Source organism: Pipistrellus hanaki (genome assembly GCF_964339955.1).
Source record: "Pipistrellus hanaki genome assembly, chromosome: 1".
Classification (NCBI taxonomy): domain Eukaryota; kingdom Metazoa; phylum Chordata; class Mammalia; order Chiroptera; family Vespertilionidae; genus Pipistrellus; species Pipistrellus hanaki.
Window position 1 is genome coordinate 143,941,419 of NC_140503.1, and position 17,471 is coordinate 143,958,889.

At 36.5% G+C, this 17,471-nt stretch overlaps 1 protein-coding gene across 2 annotated transcripts in view; it reads right to left on the bottom strand.

The window, feature by feature from the left end:
- The window catches only part of GSTCD (glutathione S-transferase C-terminal domain containing), a 107,632-nt gene extending 90,175 nt beyond the window's left edge, over window positions 1–17,457 (bottom strand). Inside the window, exons 1-4 of one of the 2 annotated variants that reach the window (XM_084872439.1) lie at window positions 17,243–17,457; window positions 7,144–7,302; window positions 6,502–6,942; window positions 4,785–5,258 (exon numbers count right to left, since the gene is read on the bottom strand). In XM_084872439.1, the coding sequence (XP_084728565.1) occupies window positions 4,785–5,258; window positions 6,502–6,921 (894 nt within the window). In that variant the 5' untranslated portion in view covers window positions 6,922–6,942; window positions 7,144–7,302; window positions 17,243–17,457. The remainder of the gene's footprint in view (window positions 1–4,784; window positions 5,259–6,501; window positions 6,943–7,143; window positions 7,303–17,242) is intronic. The other variant, XM_084872438.1, reaches the window with a different exon arrangement.
- Between the last annotated feature and the right edge of the window lie 14 nt (window positions 17,458–17,471).

Genomic DNA, 17,471 nt, shown 5'->3' on the forward strand with positions numbered 1-17,471 from the left:
TTAATAAGTGGTGTTAGCAAAACTGGACAGATACATACAAAAAAGTAAAATTGGACCACTTCCTTACACCACATAAAAAATAAATTAAAAATGAATTAAATATTTAAATGTTAATCCTGAAACTATAAAACTTCTGGAAGAAAACATAGGCGGTAAACTCTTTGACATCACTCTTACCAAAATCTTTTAAAAAATATTTCCTCAAGCAATGGAAATGAAACAAATGGAACTATATATCAAACTGAAAAATTTTTTGCATAGTGAAGAAAACCATCAAGAAAACAAGATAACCTACTGAATGGGAGAAAATATTCACAAATGATACACTGATACAGGGCTAATATCCAGAATATATAAATAACACATACAACACCAAAAACAAGCAGACAATCTATAATAATTAGAAAATAATTAGAAAATACCCGAATAGACATTTCTCTCAAAAAGACATACCGAAGGCAAATAGACACATGAAAAGACATTCAACATCACTAATCAGCAGAGCAATGTAAATAAAAACCACAATGGTATATCATTTCTCACTTATCAGAATGACTATCATCAATAAATCAACAAATAACAAATGCTGGTGAGGATGTGGAGAAAAGGGAACCCTTGTACAATAAGGTGGAACTGTAAATTAGTGCAGCCACTATGGAAAACTGTATAGAGAGCCCTTAAAAAATTAAAAATAGAGTTGCCATATGACCCAGCAATTTCACTTCTGGGCATTTATCTGAAGAAAACAAAAACACTAGCTCAAAAAGATTATGCACCCCTATGTTCATTGTAGCATTACTAGTAATAGCTAAGATGTGGAAGCAACCTAGGTGTTCATTGTTGATGAATAGATTAATGGATAAAGAAGATGGTACAATGCAGCATTTTAAAAAAATGAATCTTGCCATTTGCAAAAACATGAATGGACCTACAGGTATTATACTAAGTGAAATAATTCAGACAAAGAAAAATACCATATTATCTCACTTATATGTGGAGACTTAAAAAACTAATAAATGAATAAACAAAACATAATAGAAACAGACCCATAGATATAGAGAATAAGCTGATAATTGTCAAAGGGAAGTAGGTAGGGGAATAGTAATAAAAAGAAGATAAAATGAAATATAGAAAATATGAAAGTACACAGCATACAGTAACATGGATTATTTATAAATATATTTAGATAGAACATAAAGATTATTTGTATTTAGATGCTCAATCATCTTGGAAAATGCATTTTACTGTGGCAGTAAAGTTTGGAAAACACTGTCTAAATTGTACTCTGAAAGCCAAAAGAGTTTGTAATTCTCACCAAAATTCTTAATTGTGTGAAAATAAATTATGTGCTAAGGGAATTTAGCTTAAGCTGTGATAAAGTAACCAAATAAAAAAAAAATGTCTCATTTCCTCACCCTTTTTTTTACACTCCTTGGCAGTGACTTATTCTTACTTGTTAGATGTATATAGTATCTTTCCTTCTTTTTGAAAAGAAGTTGTGATTATGTGACAACTAGAGGCCCGGTACAGATTCATGCACTGGTGGAGTCCCTCGGCCTGGCCTGGGCCCCCTCGCAATCCAGGACGGGGGTAAGGTGGTCAGACTGCCGGTTTCCACCCAATCCCCTGTATGGCAGGAAGCCGCAGGCGGGCCAAAACCGGCAGTCCCACATCCCCCAAGGCTGTAGCAGTGCAGGAAATGGCAGGCAGCCTGGGAGGAGCCCACGCAATGAGCCCCGCTTCTGGCTGGGCGGTGCTCTCCCTGTGGGAGCGCACTGACCACCAGGGGGCAGCTCCTGCATTAAGCGTCTCCCACCCTGGTGGTCAGTGCGATGATTGGTTATTCAGTCACTTAGGCATATATATATATTTCATATTTAAAAGAAATTGAGGAGTTTTACTCTGTGTGGCAGACCATCCATTACATTTAATCAGCATGCCAGGCTGCTCAGCAACACCAGACAGTTCAGGAGGCACTGCACTACATTCGTTTAATACAAGATGTATTTAAGGAAGTGGCTAATGAAAAAATGTATGAAATAAAATTTAAATTTGTTCCTAAAAAAGGTATTTTTAAAAATTTACCTGGCTGATATGATCAATACCATCATAAATATCACAGAGTTAATTAAGGACAAGAAAATGAGAATTTATTCTTAAAATACTAATAAAAATTATACTACCAAAAGTACAAAATGAAACCCTAGTGGCTTTGTAATAGGGGCAGAAAAAATTGTTTACACAAAAAAACAGAAGCAAAATACTACATCAATCCAAAATATCTCCTCTGCATTATTTTCCAATCACTTACATAAAACATTTTGTACTTCTTTTATATCATTTTCCTCGTTATGTCTACTCTGTCAAAACATGTCATAACGAACAAATGCTTAGGTGAACAATGTAATAAGCAAGGCAAGAAAATACTGCTCTTTTGTATTCTTGGCCTTATTTCTGTGACTAAATATCACGGCTTAAGATTCAGTTTTCTGTTTCTGACCCAAACATGGTAACTTGACCTTGATTCCTAATCATGAACTTGATCCTGATCATTAGGACTGCTACTCCATCACTTCAATGTGTGTTAATGCAAGCACAAAGATTCAGCATCATAGCCACTGACTGAACTAAAATGACTGCTTCATAACCCAAGATGACTTAAAAGAGGAAAATAAATACAACTAAAATAACATCAAGGCTTTGGCAAAGAAAGATTAATTTCTGAAAGAAAAGGTGCAGATCCAAGAAAAGCAAAAGCAAACAAAAAAAAATATTTTAAGAATTAGCTTACATAGAAATGACAAGAGAAGAATGTAATCATAAGATGCATGAAATAGAAAAGGCTGAGTGTACAAGTTTCCCCCTATTTAAAATTGAGATGAAAACAAGTTTTTCTCTGTAGTATTAGGTAGATTGACTCAGGGGTAGTCAGTAGATGTACTGCCTGATTAAAGAGGAGGAAAAAACCCTCTTAATTAGGAATACTTCAACCTCAATTGACCCTAATCAGGGAAATAGTATTTAAATTAAACTAAAATCAAATGCAAACTAGCTGAAAATGGATGTCTGGATAATGATCTAAAATTACCTTCATGCAGGTGAATCCAATTTTTTATGTTTTGTTGAGTTTGAAAGCAAATACTCATCTTCTCTATCACCTTGTTTTATTTTCTTTGTAGCAATTACATTATTTAAATATGCATTATCTTTATTTGTTCACGTGTTCATTTCTATCTTATCCTACTAGAATATTAACTCCAAGAGGGCTGGACCTTATTTATCTTGCTCATCATGATATTCCTAGTGCCTACAGCAGTGCTTATAGTAAGTAGTAGGCTTTCAATAAATTTCTCAAATGAATTCATGGATGTGCCACTTTGATTCAACTTTTATGACATTAGAAGAAAGTGTAGGTATTCAAGCAGACCATCAACAGTATTTCATAACATGTAACAAGTGACTGCTCTAATGACTGAAGTTGGTAATAGAGGGGAGAAGTCAGTCTTCAGAGAATTTACGTTGACAAGGAACAAAAAGATATTTTTTCCTCGCCCAGTTCAATGGAAAATATGAATACATATGACATTTAAAATACTAATGAACACCTAAACAATTCCTGAAACTTTTTAATATCCTTTAATTCAGAAGTTATGTTGGTTTCCAATCTTATTTCCATTTTGAAGAAAAGAGAAATGTTCTTTAAGAAAATACCAATTGATTAATACCACCTTAGTGAAACTTTGGCCTCCAAATATATAGATTTTCCTTAGAAGTATTTTCTCACCTGTCAGTAAGAGATACCTGAAATGTTGGTAATATATAATGAAAATGAAATCTGGTACCTGATTACTTAGTAGGGAAAAGGTAAAATACTTCAAACCAGGAAAAATGCAGCTCTTGAAAACCAACTGGAAAGCTGCAGAGAGATATAGCTTCCCATGTTCACTCTCATGTTATTTTAACCTTGATCTTTTTTCCTCCATACAGGGAGGGGAGGGAGAGTGGGGGAATGTATATATCTCCATGCCCCTAGTAGAAAATAAAACTTTCCATGTAATTTTATGGTCAACAGAGAGGCATACAGATGAGGATAAAATATTTCTGATTTAATAACAACATAATTAAATTAGTGTTTTAAGTAACTACTTAATTATAAAATACAGCTGACAAGACTTTTATTATTTTTTAATTTATTTTTAAAAATATATTTTTATTGATTTCAGAGAGAAAGGGAGAGGGAGAGAGATAGAAACATCAATGATGAGAGAGAGAATCATTGATTGGCTGCCTCCTTCAGGCCCCACACTAGAGGGAGAGCCCAAGACCCAAGCATGTACCGACAGGGAATTGAACCTTGACTTCCTGGTTCATAGGTCGACACTCAATCACAGGGCAGGCTAGCGGACAAGACTTTTAGGTGCTTTAACAGTGGAACCTCTAGTATTAGAAGGGAATCACAATAGCAATTTGAAATTATCATAACAATTGATAGATAATATTTTAACAACTCAAAATTTAAAGTCATGGTAATTACATTTATTGAGAGTTTACTATGTACCAAACACTGTTGTCCACGATTTACACAAAGTTATCATTTATCCCTCACACTCATCCTATTAGATAGGTACTATTATTAGCCCTATTTTACAGAGAAGAAAATGGAGACAGATATTAATAACTTGCCCAGGAGCATAACAATCATGACAAGTGGAAATGGGATTCAAACTTAAGCAATTTTATACGCTGAAACTCACAGTACTGTACCCACTCCAGACCAATCTTACCAAAAAATGATGGACACAGGGCAAGAGCACGATGTCTGTCAAAGTGAAGTAAAGGCCTTCTGCAAACACGTGCTCCAGAGGGGGCAGGTCAGAGGCCTTTGCTTTTCTTATGTGAGCCGGTTCCCTGGTGGGAGCAGCTGGTTCTTCCTGTGCTGTGAGCTTTGAGAATGCCACTTCCAGTTCCAGGCTCTTGGACAAAGGGTCCGACGCATCAGATGTTTCCTGCCTCTGGGCCTTGCTCTTCATTTTTGTTTTTTCCTTGATACCGGAAGGCCCCACTCTGGCAGCCTTCTGTTGCCTCAGCTTCTGCCGACGGAGCTTGTCATCGTTGTGCACTCTAACAGGCTCACTAAGCTTTTTCTCCAGCTGTAGAATTTCTGCAGGGATGCTTGGGCGCTGCTCAGAAGATTCTTTGAGAAAATTCTCAATAGCTAAAGGGATGGTCAGTTCACATAGCCTGGTCCACTGACTAACCTACAAAGTAAAACATGAAATAATTCTTTACTTTCAACATAGCTTGAAGGAAATAACTTTTTATTGGGAAATAAAGCTAGCTTAGTGAATTTGTCTTGATGTAAACCATTCCCGGGCTAGGCTATTATGCTATATGAAGACATATTTACAGTGCTTCAGAAGTGCTAACATCAAACAATGGAGGTTTAGCAGTCATGTATCTGGAATATATGCTCTCCACCTGTATCCTCTTACTAAATAAATCCTTACTTCTCAAAGCTTTTAAAGTATACCACCACCCAAAAAAAAGTGGGTTTCCAAACCATTGCTACTTAAACTCCCTGTTTATCAGTATGGAGTTTCCTCAAAAAACTGAAAATGGAACTCCCATTTGACCCAGTAATCCCACTCCTAGGAATATATCCCAAGAAACTAGAAACACCAATCAAAAAAGATATATGCACCCCTATGTTCATAGCAGCACAATCTACAATAGCTAGGATTTGGAAACAGCCTAGGTGCCTGTCAGCAGATGATTGGATCAGAAAACTATGGTACATCTACACAATGGAATACTATGCTGCCATAAAAAAGGAATTCTTATCATTTGCAGTGACTTGGATGAAATTGGAGAACATTATGCTGAGTGAAATAAGCCAATCAATGAAAGAAAAACACCACATGATCTCACTCATTTATGGGTAATAAGAAACATTATAAACTGATGAACAATACAGAGACACTAAAAAAACAAACAGACAGTCAAATTACAGCAGGGAGGGTAGGGAGATATGGGGGAGATAAGAGATCAACGGAAGGACTTGTATGCAGCATATAAGCATAACCAATGGAGGAAAAACTATGGAGAGGGAGGGCATATCTGGGAATGGAGGGGGGGGGGAGAGATTGGTAAGGTATGTACACATATAATATCTTAATAAAAAATAAAAAATAAACTCCCTGTTCATATGTAAAAGTTCCCTTTGTGTAATTAAAAGATTTAAAAAAAAGTAATTCTCTTAAATAATATCTCCAAGCCTCATTAATTAAATCTAAAATTCCTATTTTTTCAATACTGCACTAAATTATTAGCATACATGAGGGGCTACTTTATTTCATTGGTTAGTGTAGGTTTTTTTTTTTTTTTTTTTTTTTTTTTTTTTTTAAGGAAATCAAGTTCTAATTTCCAGTAGAAAGTTAGATGTTTAAGTGAATGTGTCATCACTATATGGCTTGAATAATAGAAAAGAGACATTATACTTACCTCAGCACAGGCTTTTAAGCAAGTCTTTTTAAAACCCAGAAGTTCCAAAACTTCCTTCTTCGAGGGGTCTGCTTCATATGATTTTTGGATTATGTGTCTCAGTACAACAGCAAGTCCTGCTCTACAGAAATTGTCTGGTCTTTCTACTACTGCAGGTAAACAGCAATTCTGGACTATGGGTGGGAGCTCTTGTTTTGAAATAATCTGTACTTCAATATCCTGTGACAGTACATTTTTAAGTAGTGAAACATCTGTACTTTCTCTTTTGAGTACTAAGTAAACTTTAAAGATTTTGCAGTCACAGTATGATAACAAAAATAAAGTCACAGCTGTATGAAGTGGGAAAATGCATCCTTCTATTTGGTGAGAGAAGTCCAGGTACAGATGTTCTTCTGCAAGACTTTTCTTAATGCCTTTCATTTTCTTCTTTGATTGGATCAGCTGAAACATGAATTGAAGTGGTTATAGGCCTTATAATAATTTAGAAGCTACAAGATGAATATTTTTAAAGCATGTCTAAAAATCAGCAAGGATATGTGATAGATAATATTCTACATGAATTTGTTCCTGTATTGAATAAATGGCTTTCAAAACAAAAATTTCCACCTTTGCAATTAACTAATCTTTGGGATGATTTTATACCGAGCGCCTTTAAAATGAGCAAACTCGGCCTGGCTGGTTGCTAAGTGGTTAGAGCGCTGGCCGGTGAACTGAAGGGTCTAAGGTTCGATTCCAATTCCGATTCCCGGTTGGTGGGGGCACATGCCTTGGTTGCAGGCTCATTCCGGCCTCTGTTGGTGCCTGTGTGGGAAGCAACCAATCAATGAGTCTTTTTCACACCCGTGTTTCTGTTTCTCTGTCTCCCCCCCCGCCCCACTTCCACTCTCTCAAGAAAAATCAATGGAAAAAGTATCCTTTGGTGACAATTATCAAGCAAATAAATAAATAAAATGAGCAAACGCAGGTGTTTTGCAATAGAGCCCTCCCCATCAAGTACTTTGAGGTTTCACTACAGGTGAGGACAAGACAAGAATAGAATGGAAAATAGGAAATCACCAAGAATACTGAGAGTTATCTGGGGCTGATAAGCCTTGAGAAGCTTTGATAGTGCTGATCCTCCCACACTGTTTCTGATTTATGACCCTAGGACATAATAGTCAAGGGGGATATATTTATTTCCTCAGGAGAAATGAATTCTCCCAAAATAAGTGGGTTTTGTTATGTGGTAAGCTACTGCATGCTGGGTCACAAGAGAAAAATAATTGAGTTTCCCCATAATTTAGATGTTGATAACTGAGATAGCACAAAGTTAACATATCCAAAATCAAGTTCCTTATTTTCTCCTCTTCCCAAATCTGTTCCTCATGTACCTTTCCTGTCTCAAATAACAGAACACCCTTCTTCTAGTTGCTTATGCGCAAACCGGTTAGTCATTGTTAATTCTCTTTTCTTTCACACCTCCATAACCAGCCCACTAAAAAGGTTATTTTGGCCCAGCCAGTATGGCTCAATGGTTGAGCATCCACCTCTGAACTGGAGATCAGGTTTGATTACTGGTCAGGGCACATGCCCAAGTTGTGGGCTTATCTCTAGTAGAGGGTGTGCAACTAATCCATCACCTACCTTCCTAGTTATAGCATTTGCTTCCTAACATTGCTTCCCATCCTACCTCACCCTCTATTTTCAACAGAGCAGCCAAAGTGATCCTGTCAGAAATGAAGTAAGATTACGTCACTACTCTGCTCAAACCCTCCAATATCTTCCCATTCTACTCAGAGAAAAAGGCAGTTCTACAATGGTGTACAAAGATCTCTTTAATCCTCTTTTTTTGTCTCTGAGTTCATATCAACTCTCCCCACTTCTCACTGCTTCAGCCAAAGTGCCTTGTTAGATAGTAGGTACATTCTCACCTCAAGGCCTTTGCACTTGATGATTCCAGTGCCTGGAACACTCATCTCCTTTAGACACTTACTCAAATAAGAACTTCTGAGATCTTCCCTGCCTATAATATTTAAATCTGGAACCCCAACACACACCCTCCCTGGAAAAAAAAAAAAAAGCCTTCTATGCTTTTCTTCATAGCTCTCATCACTGTTGCAACATGCTATCTACAGGTACCCCCAAAATGTAACACTATAATTGCTAATAGCTCAATTTTGAAAATGAAATGTATTTTAATAAACTTTAGAATTATTCAAAGTGTGTGTATAGACTTTTGGGGACACCATATATTCATTTTGTCTGTCTAAACTAAAATGTTCCATGACTAGAAATTTTGTTCACTTCTATGCCTAAAACAGGACCCAACTTTATATATATTATACATGGAATCAATAAATATTTATTGAATGAATGCATGGATTAATCTACACATTCGCTATTTTAAAGATGCAAACATACACAATTTTGAGGTCTAATTATTGATGGTATTTTCAAGTCATAGTCCTTAAGACTTGTTATTTGATTTAAATATTTAAATCAAACTTTTTGTTTGATTTACACATTTCCTAGGTCTAAAATTCCCCATGCTCTTATCCATAAATCACAATTCAAAAATTAACACTAGATGGCACTCTTTGAAAGCAATCACCATGGAAGCATGTATAATAGTAATAGAAAGATGGTATTATTAGAAAAAATTTTATTTTAAAAGCCCTTAAAAGTACACATGCAACTCTGTTAAGTGTATTGGAAATATTAGTGTACCCTAAATGATAAGAAACCTTAAGCATACTAAATTTCCTTTAATGTTCTAAATTCCTTTTTTTTTTTTTTTTAATCAAAAGCAGAATAGTCAAATACTCTTTAAGTTTTTGGCTCTCAATTTTTTTTTTATAAATAGATAATAATCCATTATACAAATGTATGTAGTTACTAAGATATTGCATTTAAAAAACAATAATGCAAACAATCTCTAATATTTTTTTATATTTCTTTTATTAAAACATAATACATATGCACCATAGATTGCTACTTCTTTAAAAGGTTATTTAGACTAGAAAATTTATTTCATGTAATTTAAAAGCAACTACTTTTTAGCCCATGGAAACCATTTTTCCCTGAGCTTAATTACTTTTTTTTTTTTTAAACCTAGAGCTGATTTATATATAAAAGAGTATTAAAGCCCAGAGGCAAAAGAAACCATTCTCTAAGAAATGGACAGTCTCTGAGGAACTTGTCCCTGAAAATCTATTGCTGACTAATTTGCCAATCCTCTTAACGTCTTCTTTCGGACAGTGGGTTACTATAAAGAAGATCCTAAGTGCATAGTGAAGACCTCGGGCGGGGGGGGGGGGGGGGGGGGGGGGAGAAGAGGAGGCTGAGAGGAAGGGGTATAGGCAGAGAAAATGGGAGGTGATATCTGTAATACTATCAACAATAAAAATATTTTTTTAAAAACAGGTTCCTACATGCTTCAAGAACCAGATTTGAAATAAAACATGATAGATTTCATTTGCCCAGCAATCCAGGAAACAGTAATTATGAGACTGGTCCTAACACTTAAAAAAAAAAAACAAATAACAAATAAAACATCTGGAAAGCAATGTCATGCTATGTTACAGTTTTTGATTTAGGAAATATAGAATTTTCCTTAAAAATTAAGGTTCATGTATATTTGCCAATTCTAAGGTGCGTAAGAACCTTGAGAACAGACTTTTACCTATTATATAAACTACTCTCTCCATAAGCACTTATAAATGCTAACTGTCAATGAGATAGAATAGTAATAATCTACCCATGCAGATATCTGAAAATTAATGAGATGCCTGAGAGAAAATGCAAAGTACTACAGTACTGAGTCTTAACAAAATTTATTTTTCCCAATAAAGATGTTGATGTTTTCTTCCTAGGAGATTAAAAATGTTACTTAATGATCTTGGAGTTAAAAAAAATTACCCTCCCTGGGCAATTTCTCCTCATAAAGCACTAATGTAATTCCTAAAATAAATATTAAGTATTAGCAAACTTGTACAAATTTTATGTTTTGGGCTTGTACTATCTAATTTTTCAACATGCTTTAAGTTTATAAATAACATAGGCAAAGAAACCCTTCTTTTCCTTCTCCATGTCTACCTAGAAAATTCCTTTGCTTGTTAATTTTGTGTCGTTGAGCTTTGAAAGAGATAGGTAGACTCTGTAGAATCACCTCCTGGGTCCCCAGAGCTTCTGGGACACAGCCCTTGTTACTCCACATTACATTCCTGAAATGAAGCAACACACAAAACCATGAGGTTTAGGAGCTGAACAGAGCGTTGGAGTGTGCATCTCCTCTCTGGACATGCCAGTTTGCTAGGAATATTACAGGGGGGATAAATAAGTTTTTAAAAAATGCTTAAGCCTTGTTTTTATTACTTGGAAATCTTCAAAGATAGTATAAACAAAGTAGTCATAGTTTTAATATTGTAGGCATTTAGGCTTTTTTGCATTCTCATTCTAATTAGTATCTTGGTGTTGACAAATTGAAACATTTCGCATACGAAAAGGGAAATGAGTTTTATAGGTGTTTTCTTATCTAACACACACGCGCGCGCGCGCACACACGAGAAAGAGAGAGAGAGAGAGAGAGAGAGAGAGAGAGAGAGAGAGAGAAACATATTGAAAATAAGCACATTTCTTCAGAAGTAAAAAAATAAAATAAAAAAGTTTTATGCTTAAAAATCAAGCCTGGATCTATAGCAACTAAATATTATGTAATAGATAAGTTATATATTATATAATAAAAAACCAAAAAGCAAAAACTGCAACAAAACATTGAATAGTTGATTTGTTTTCAAGTAAGAACATATTACTATGCCTGGAATTTAATAGGAGCTTAATAGATAAATGAATAAACACAAAATACAATTGTACATAATATTAAGTACATTTTATTTTCCACCCACTATGTGCTAAGCACAGAGAATTTTAGATATTACTTCTAATCTTCACAATCCTTGAAAGTACATTTTACTTCCATTACATGAATGAGAACCATACATCAATCCAAAAGATTTATTTGAATCTATAATGGGATCTTATTTGAAAACATTCAGGAATTGGAATTTTTCTAATGTAAATAGAACTGTTTTATAAACTCCAAATTTCAAAAACTGAAGCATATTGAAATTTTATTGCAGCAACATTTGTTTCCTATAGGCAACAGTGTCAGACAAGGGTACATTTCATCCCTTGTTTAATCTCTACGCAGGACATATATGAAAAACTGGGCTAGACTCAAAAGGGTGAAGACTGGTGGAAGAAATATCTATAACTTAAGATGTATAAATGACACCATTCTACTAACAGAAAGCAGTAATGATTTGAAACAACTTCTGATGAAAGTGAAAGAAGTGTCAAAGTAGGACTGCATTTGAACATTCAGACAAAAATCATAACTACAGAATACTCAATTTTAACAATGAAAACTAAAATTGCTAAAGATTTTGCTTACCTTGGTTCAATCAATAATTCAAATGACTGTAGCCAAGAAATCAAGAGAATGCTGAGACTTGGAAGGCAGCAAGAGAAGAATTAGGACAGATCACCAAGAGCAAAGATGAGTCATTAGGGACCAAGGCTAAGATCATCAACACCCTCATATTCCCAGTTACTATGTACAGGTATAAAAGTTGGGTAGGAAGAAAACCTCGATTCATTTGGAATAAGATGTTGGCGGAGAGCTCTATACAGATATCCTGGACTGCTAGGAAGCTGGACAAGTGAGTCCTAGAACAAATTAAGCCTGAAACATCACTAGAGGCAAGAATAAAATTGAAGCCATCCTACTTTGGGCATAATCATAAGGCAGGATTCTTTAGAAAGGATACTAATGGGGAAAATAGAGGACAGTAGGAAAAGAGGAAGACCAAATATGAGGTGGACTGATTCCATAAAGGAAGCTATAGGCATGAGTCTCCAGGAGTTGAGCAGGGCTGTTGAGAACAAGACAAGATGGACATCACTCATTCAATCACCAGGAGGCAGAGCCAACTCAACAGAATGTAACACATAATGTTACCAAAGTAAAAATCATTAGAAATGATGTTATTCTAAGCAATCACTAAAAACAACCCTCTATTCTAAAGGCAGGCATATTTTATTATTCTTAGCACTGGTGTAAGTACTTTGAGAGTTTCTTCCTGATTCTTTATTGGATACTCCTTGGACCTCTGAGTGACCCTTGGCTTAATGCTTTGCCCTATTCTCAACCTACATTCACTCCTTTGAGTCCTGGCTTTCAAACATTTGGTCAGGCCACATAATGAGAAATACATTTTATAATGCAACTCATTATACACTGAATAAAAGTGAAATAAAAGAATTACGAAGAAATCTCCTATGTGGGTGATAGCTAATAATTTTTACTCTGTGCTTCTTGTTTTTTAGCGCTGGTTAGTACTCACTGAATTGACTTCAAGACCCATTAATGGGCCGACAACTCACAATAAAACAGGCCTGTTGTAGGTGATCTCCAGTGCCAGAGGTTTAAATATCATCTATGATTCCTATATTTCTCACCTATATCCTTTCCCCTGAGCTTCAGATTCCGGTATCCTACTTGACATCTCAACTTGGACATTTTGCTAAACCTCTTCTCTTAGTAGTCTAATTTCCTTCTAGGTAAGATGGAACACCCTTCACCAAGATGCTCAAGATCATAACTCAACTCCTTTATTCCCTCTCATAGCCTACTTTCTACCTTTGAAATATATGCCAAATTCAACTTCTTAGCACCTCTACCACTATCACTGTAACCAAAGTCATCATCAGCTCTGCAAAAGCCTATTAACTATTTTTTCCACTCTCCATAAAACAGTAAGTGCTCCAGCAATAATCAGGGTGATCCTTCAAAAACATAAATCAGATCATGTCCCCTGCTCACAACCATCCAATGAGGCCTCAGTAAACTCCAAGTTCCTAACATGGCCTATATAGGGCCTAATGTAACCCTAGTTATCCTTTTCTGACCTCATCTCCTACCCCTCTGCCCTCGTGCTCACTCCTCTCCAGCTAGTTCTCCATACTGTTCGTGGAAGATGCCAAGGAACAATGCTCAGACATGAAAATTTTTGTATCTGCTTTTCCCTCTTCTTCTTCAAGATATTCATGTGGTATGCTCCTTCATTTCACTGAAATATTAACTCAGAGCATCCTCTCCTGAGAACCTAAATTGAAAAAGCACTCCGATCACTCACTAGCCCCTTATCCTGTTTTTTTTGTTTTGTTTTGTCTTTTACTTTAGAGCATTTATTACCTAATATGACATCTCTAATGCTTAAATGATCTGTACTCAAAATTTAGCTCAAAAAATGAAATGAATGGATATACATAAATGACTATCAGTAATCACTGTAATAAGAGTTCTATTAAAATTTTAGTCTTGGTACATAAACCCCATTCTTCTTGACACCATTCTTTCTCTCCCAAATGAGTACATCTATTTTAATAGCCATCTATGTAAAAATTAAAGTCAAGAAATAAGATCACTCCTGTGAGCTGAACTGGAAAAAAGAATAACTAGAAACCATCCAAACATATAAATAAATAAAGCAAAGCCCTGGCTGGTGTGGCTGTTGGTTGGAGCATCGTCCTCTCCTCCACAGGGTTGTGGATTCGATTCCTGGTCAGGGCACATACTTCAGGTTTGATCCCCAGTTGGGGAACCTCTGGGAGGCAACCAATCAATGTTTCACTCTCACATTGGTCTCTCTCTCTCTCTAAAATCAATAAAAGCATACTCTCAGATGAGGATTTTTTAAAAAACATAAAAGACTTTATGTATGTTTTCAGGCAAGAGAAATAGGTCTAGTTTCTATATATTGACTTAGCAAGTAGAATATTTATGCACCAATAATTACAAGTAATGAATAACAAGGAGTTAACCAGGTTTCAATTCTGGTCTTAATATTTAAAAACAATAAAACTTTTCTGTGCCTTAGTTTCCTCGTTTATAAGATGGGGACAATAATTACAACACTTCCACATAGAGTGTTGTGAAAACAGAACAACACCTCTTTATAATAGTAAGTTCCTAAATAAATATTAGCTATTTATTATTCTTTCATAAATTACAAATTTTGATGGGCAAGCTCAAGTTATGCTTTCTATTTTCAAATTTCTTCTCAGGAAAGGCAAGAGGAGGTCTGTGTTGAACTAAGAAGGTATTGCCCTTCCCCCAAATATTGAAAAAAACAAACAAACAAACAAACAAACAAAAACCTATTAGTTAATGAGGCTGATATCTAGGAAGTCACAAAATAGAATATAAATGTGATACCCTAAGTTCATATTCACTGCTTATATGGTATAAAGTAAATAGCTCATCACAGTTTAAAAGTATGAAAAAATTTCACTCTTTACTTTCTTAGAAATTAAAACTTAAATTTAAACCCATTTAAATTCTCCACTACCCCAACCCCAAACCCATCAAATGCTCAACATTATGGATATTAGAACTTAGCTTGTGTTTTATACATTTCACAAAATAACACTATTTGGTTGCAAATGTCACCCTATTTTCTTACAGTAATATAGATTTTAAAAAACAAACAGCTTGCCCCTACAAAGATAAGTAGCAGCTAATTACCTTAAATATTAACAAAAGAAAAATAACTGAATTATTTCAATGCTTATTACATTTTGTAATGTGGGGATGCATATAGTTAAGTTCTAGAAAACAAAATCCTATAATTAAAATTATGTGTTTTCTTATCTGGACTAGAAGTGAAAAAAAATGTTTAAAAGTGAAAAAGCTTACTGTAACCTTAGCCATAAGAGAAGTGTGTCATCTTCTCTCTGAAAAATCAGGGAGTCATCTGTGGCCAGAGAATCATAATGCCTCTAACTAGGCCTGACCTCATAATTAATAGGGATTCATAGCATGAAATGCTAACATGTTAGAAACATCAGCAAGCCTGAAATAAAATTACTAAATTCCTACAGCAAGTAATACCTATGTTTGTTATGATCTAAATGGTTTCACTCTTTACATTTTACATACTAATCATAACAGAATTCAGGAGGCTATTTTGAACTTGAAGATTAAAAACAATACATACTAGAGAACTGGGTATATACTATAGATGTTTTAGTTTAGTAGCCTCAGAAAGTTTCAAGTTCTGCTAAATTGTTGTTACAAAATCCAACTGGATACTCAGTATTTATTCTTATTTCAAATCACAGGTCATACCGAAGTTACAAATTTAAGCACAGGTTTAAAAAAGCAAACAACTTGATGGGCCCACTACTACAGAAGTTTGGATTTTGTTTAAAGCCTACAACTAGAAATATAAATAAATGAGCTGATAAAATGATTTTCAAATCTGTTTTTTCAGACTTATTGTTGAAGTGAGATCTATTAAAATGATGCCTTCAGGTAGAACTTAAACACAATTTCAAATATTGAGCATGCTTAAGGCAATCCTGAGTAGTGTATATTTCCTACCAGGCAGTAATAGTATAAAAAAACAAAACTCATGCAGGGGTCCTCAAACTTTTTAAAGTGGGGGCCAGATCACGGTCCCTCAGAGAGCTGGAGGGCCGGACTATATGAACTACTAATTCCTACTGTAACACCTCGGCTGCGCTCACTGCCCAAAAAACCTGGCGGGCCGGATCAGACTCCTCTGCGGGCCGCATGTGGCCCGAGGGCCGTAGTTTGAAGACCCCTGTATGCTTTGTTAAACATGACAGCAGCCCTAGCTGCTGGTTTAGCTCAGTGGATAGAGCCTCAGCTTAAGGGTCCCAGGTTCGATTCCGGTCAAGGGCACATAAACAGGTGGTGGGCTCATTTCCACTGGGGGGCTGGGCGACAGGAGGCAGCCAATCAATGATTCTCATCATTTATGTTTCTCTCTCCTTCTCCCTTCCTCTCTGAAATCAACAAAAATATATTTAATAAATAATAAATATGACAGCAACTCACTTGGTTGTATTTATAACAGATAATTTATTTTTACAATATTTAAATGATCATGTTTACATGTTTTCAATGTCACATCATTAGTTCTTGCCAGCCTTTTCATTTTTATCCTTAAAACACTTTCTATAGATAAGCTTAGAAAAAGTATTGTAACTTCTTGATCAATAATTTAGCACAAGATATATTATTAAATGCCGGCATTTCCTTGACATTCAAGAACTTCCGACAGGGATGGGACGGTGGCATTCAGGGATCCTGGCATTAAAAACAAACGGGGGGAAAACAAGTCGCCTAAATCCCCAAATCAGTACGTGCATTAGTAAACGTTTTTAAAGCCAAAGCAACTTTAGTGCAAGTTAAACGCAAACTTTTTGCTGAAGTTTAAGACAGAAGTGGAACAATGATGATGTGCAGAAGAAGCAAGTGGCCCAAAATGAAACACATCCTTCTTTGGAGCAACTGTTACGCAGGGTGTCCAGAGAAAGAACTGCTTTCTCCAATCAGGAAGGGTTGGAACAGAAAGCCAAGTGCCAATGGAAAAGAAGTTAGAGCGTGATAAAAAAGAGATGTTAAAATCACAGAGCAACCGGCTAACGGCCTCACGGACTCCTACGGCTAGAAGCTGCTGCTCCATTCCCCCGGCCCGCGGAGGAAGGCAGGAGCCCCCACCCACACGCTCAGAACCTGTCAGTGGGCAATGACAGGCCCGAGGGAGGCCAGAGCACTGATTCCCCGCCCCGGCCCGGGCCTCTCGGCGTCAGCCCTGACGCCCGGGAAGCAGAGAGCAGCGCTGGGGGTTGGCGGGGACCGCGGAGCCAACGGCCCGAGCGCCCTCCTTACCTGGTCGCAGACGCGCGGCCAGGCAGGGAGGGTGCGGGGACGGATCGGCCGCCTGCGCCTGCCCGCCCCGCCCGGGCCGGGATGCCAAGGTCGCACCCGGAGTCTTCGCTAGCGGACCCCTCGCTGCCAGGAAGAACCAGGGGCCGGCAGAAGGCTGCTGTGTGTCTGGGGAAACAGCAGGACGCTAGCCGTCATTCATAATCCGGCGGACAGGAAGTGGTGTGACGTC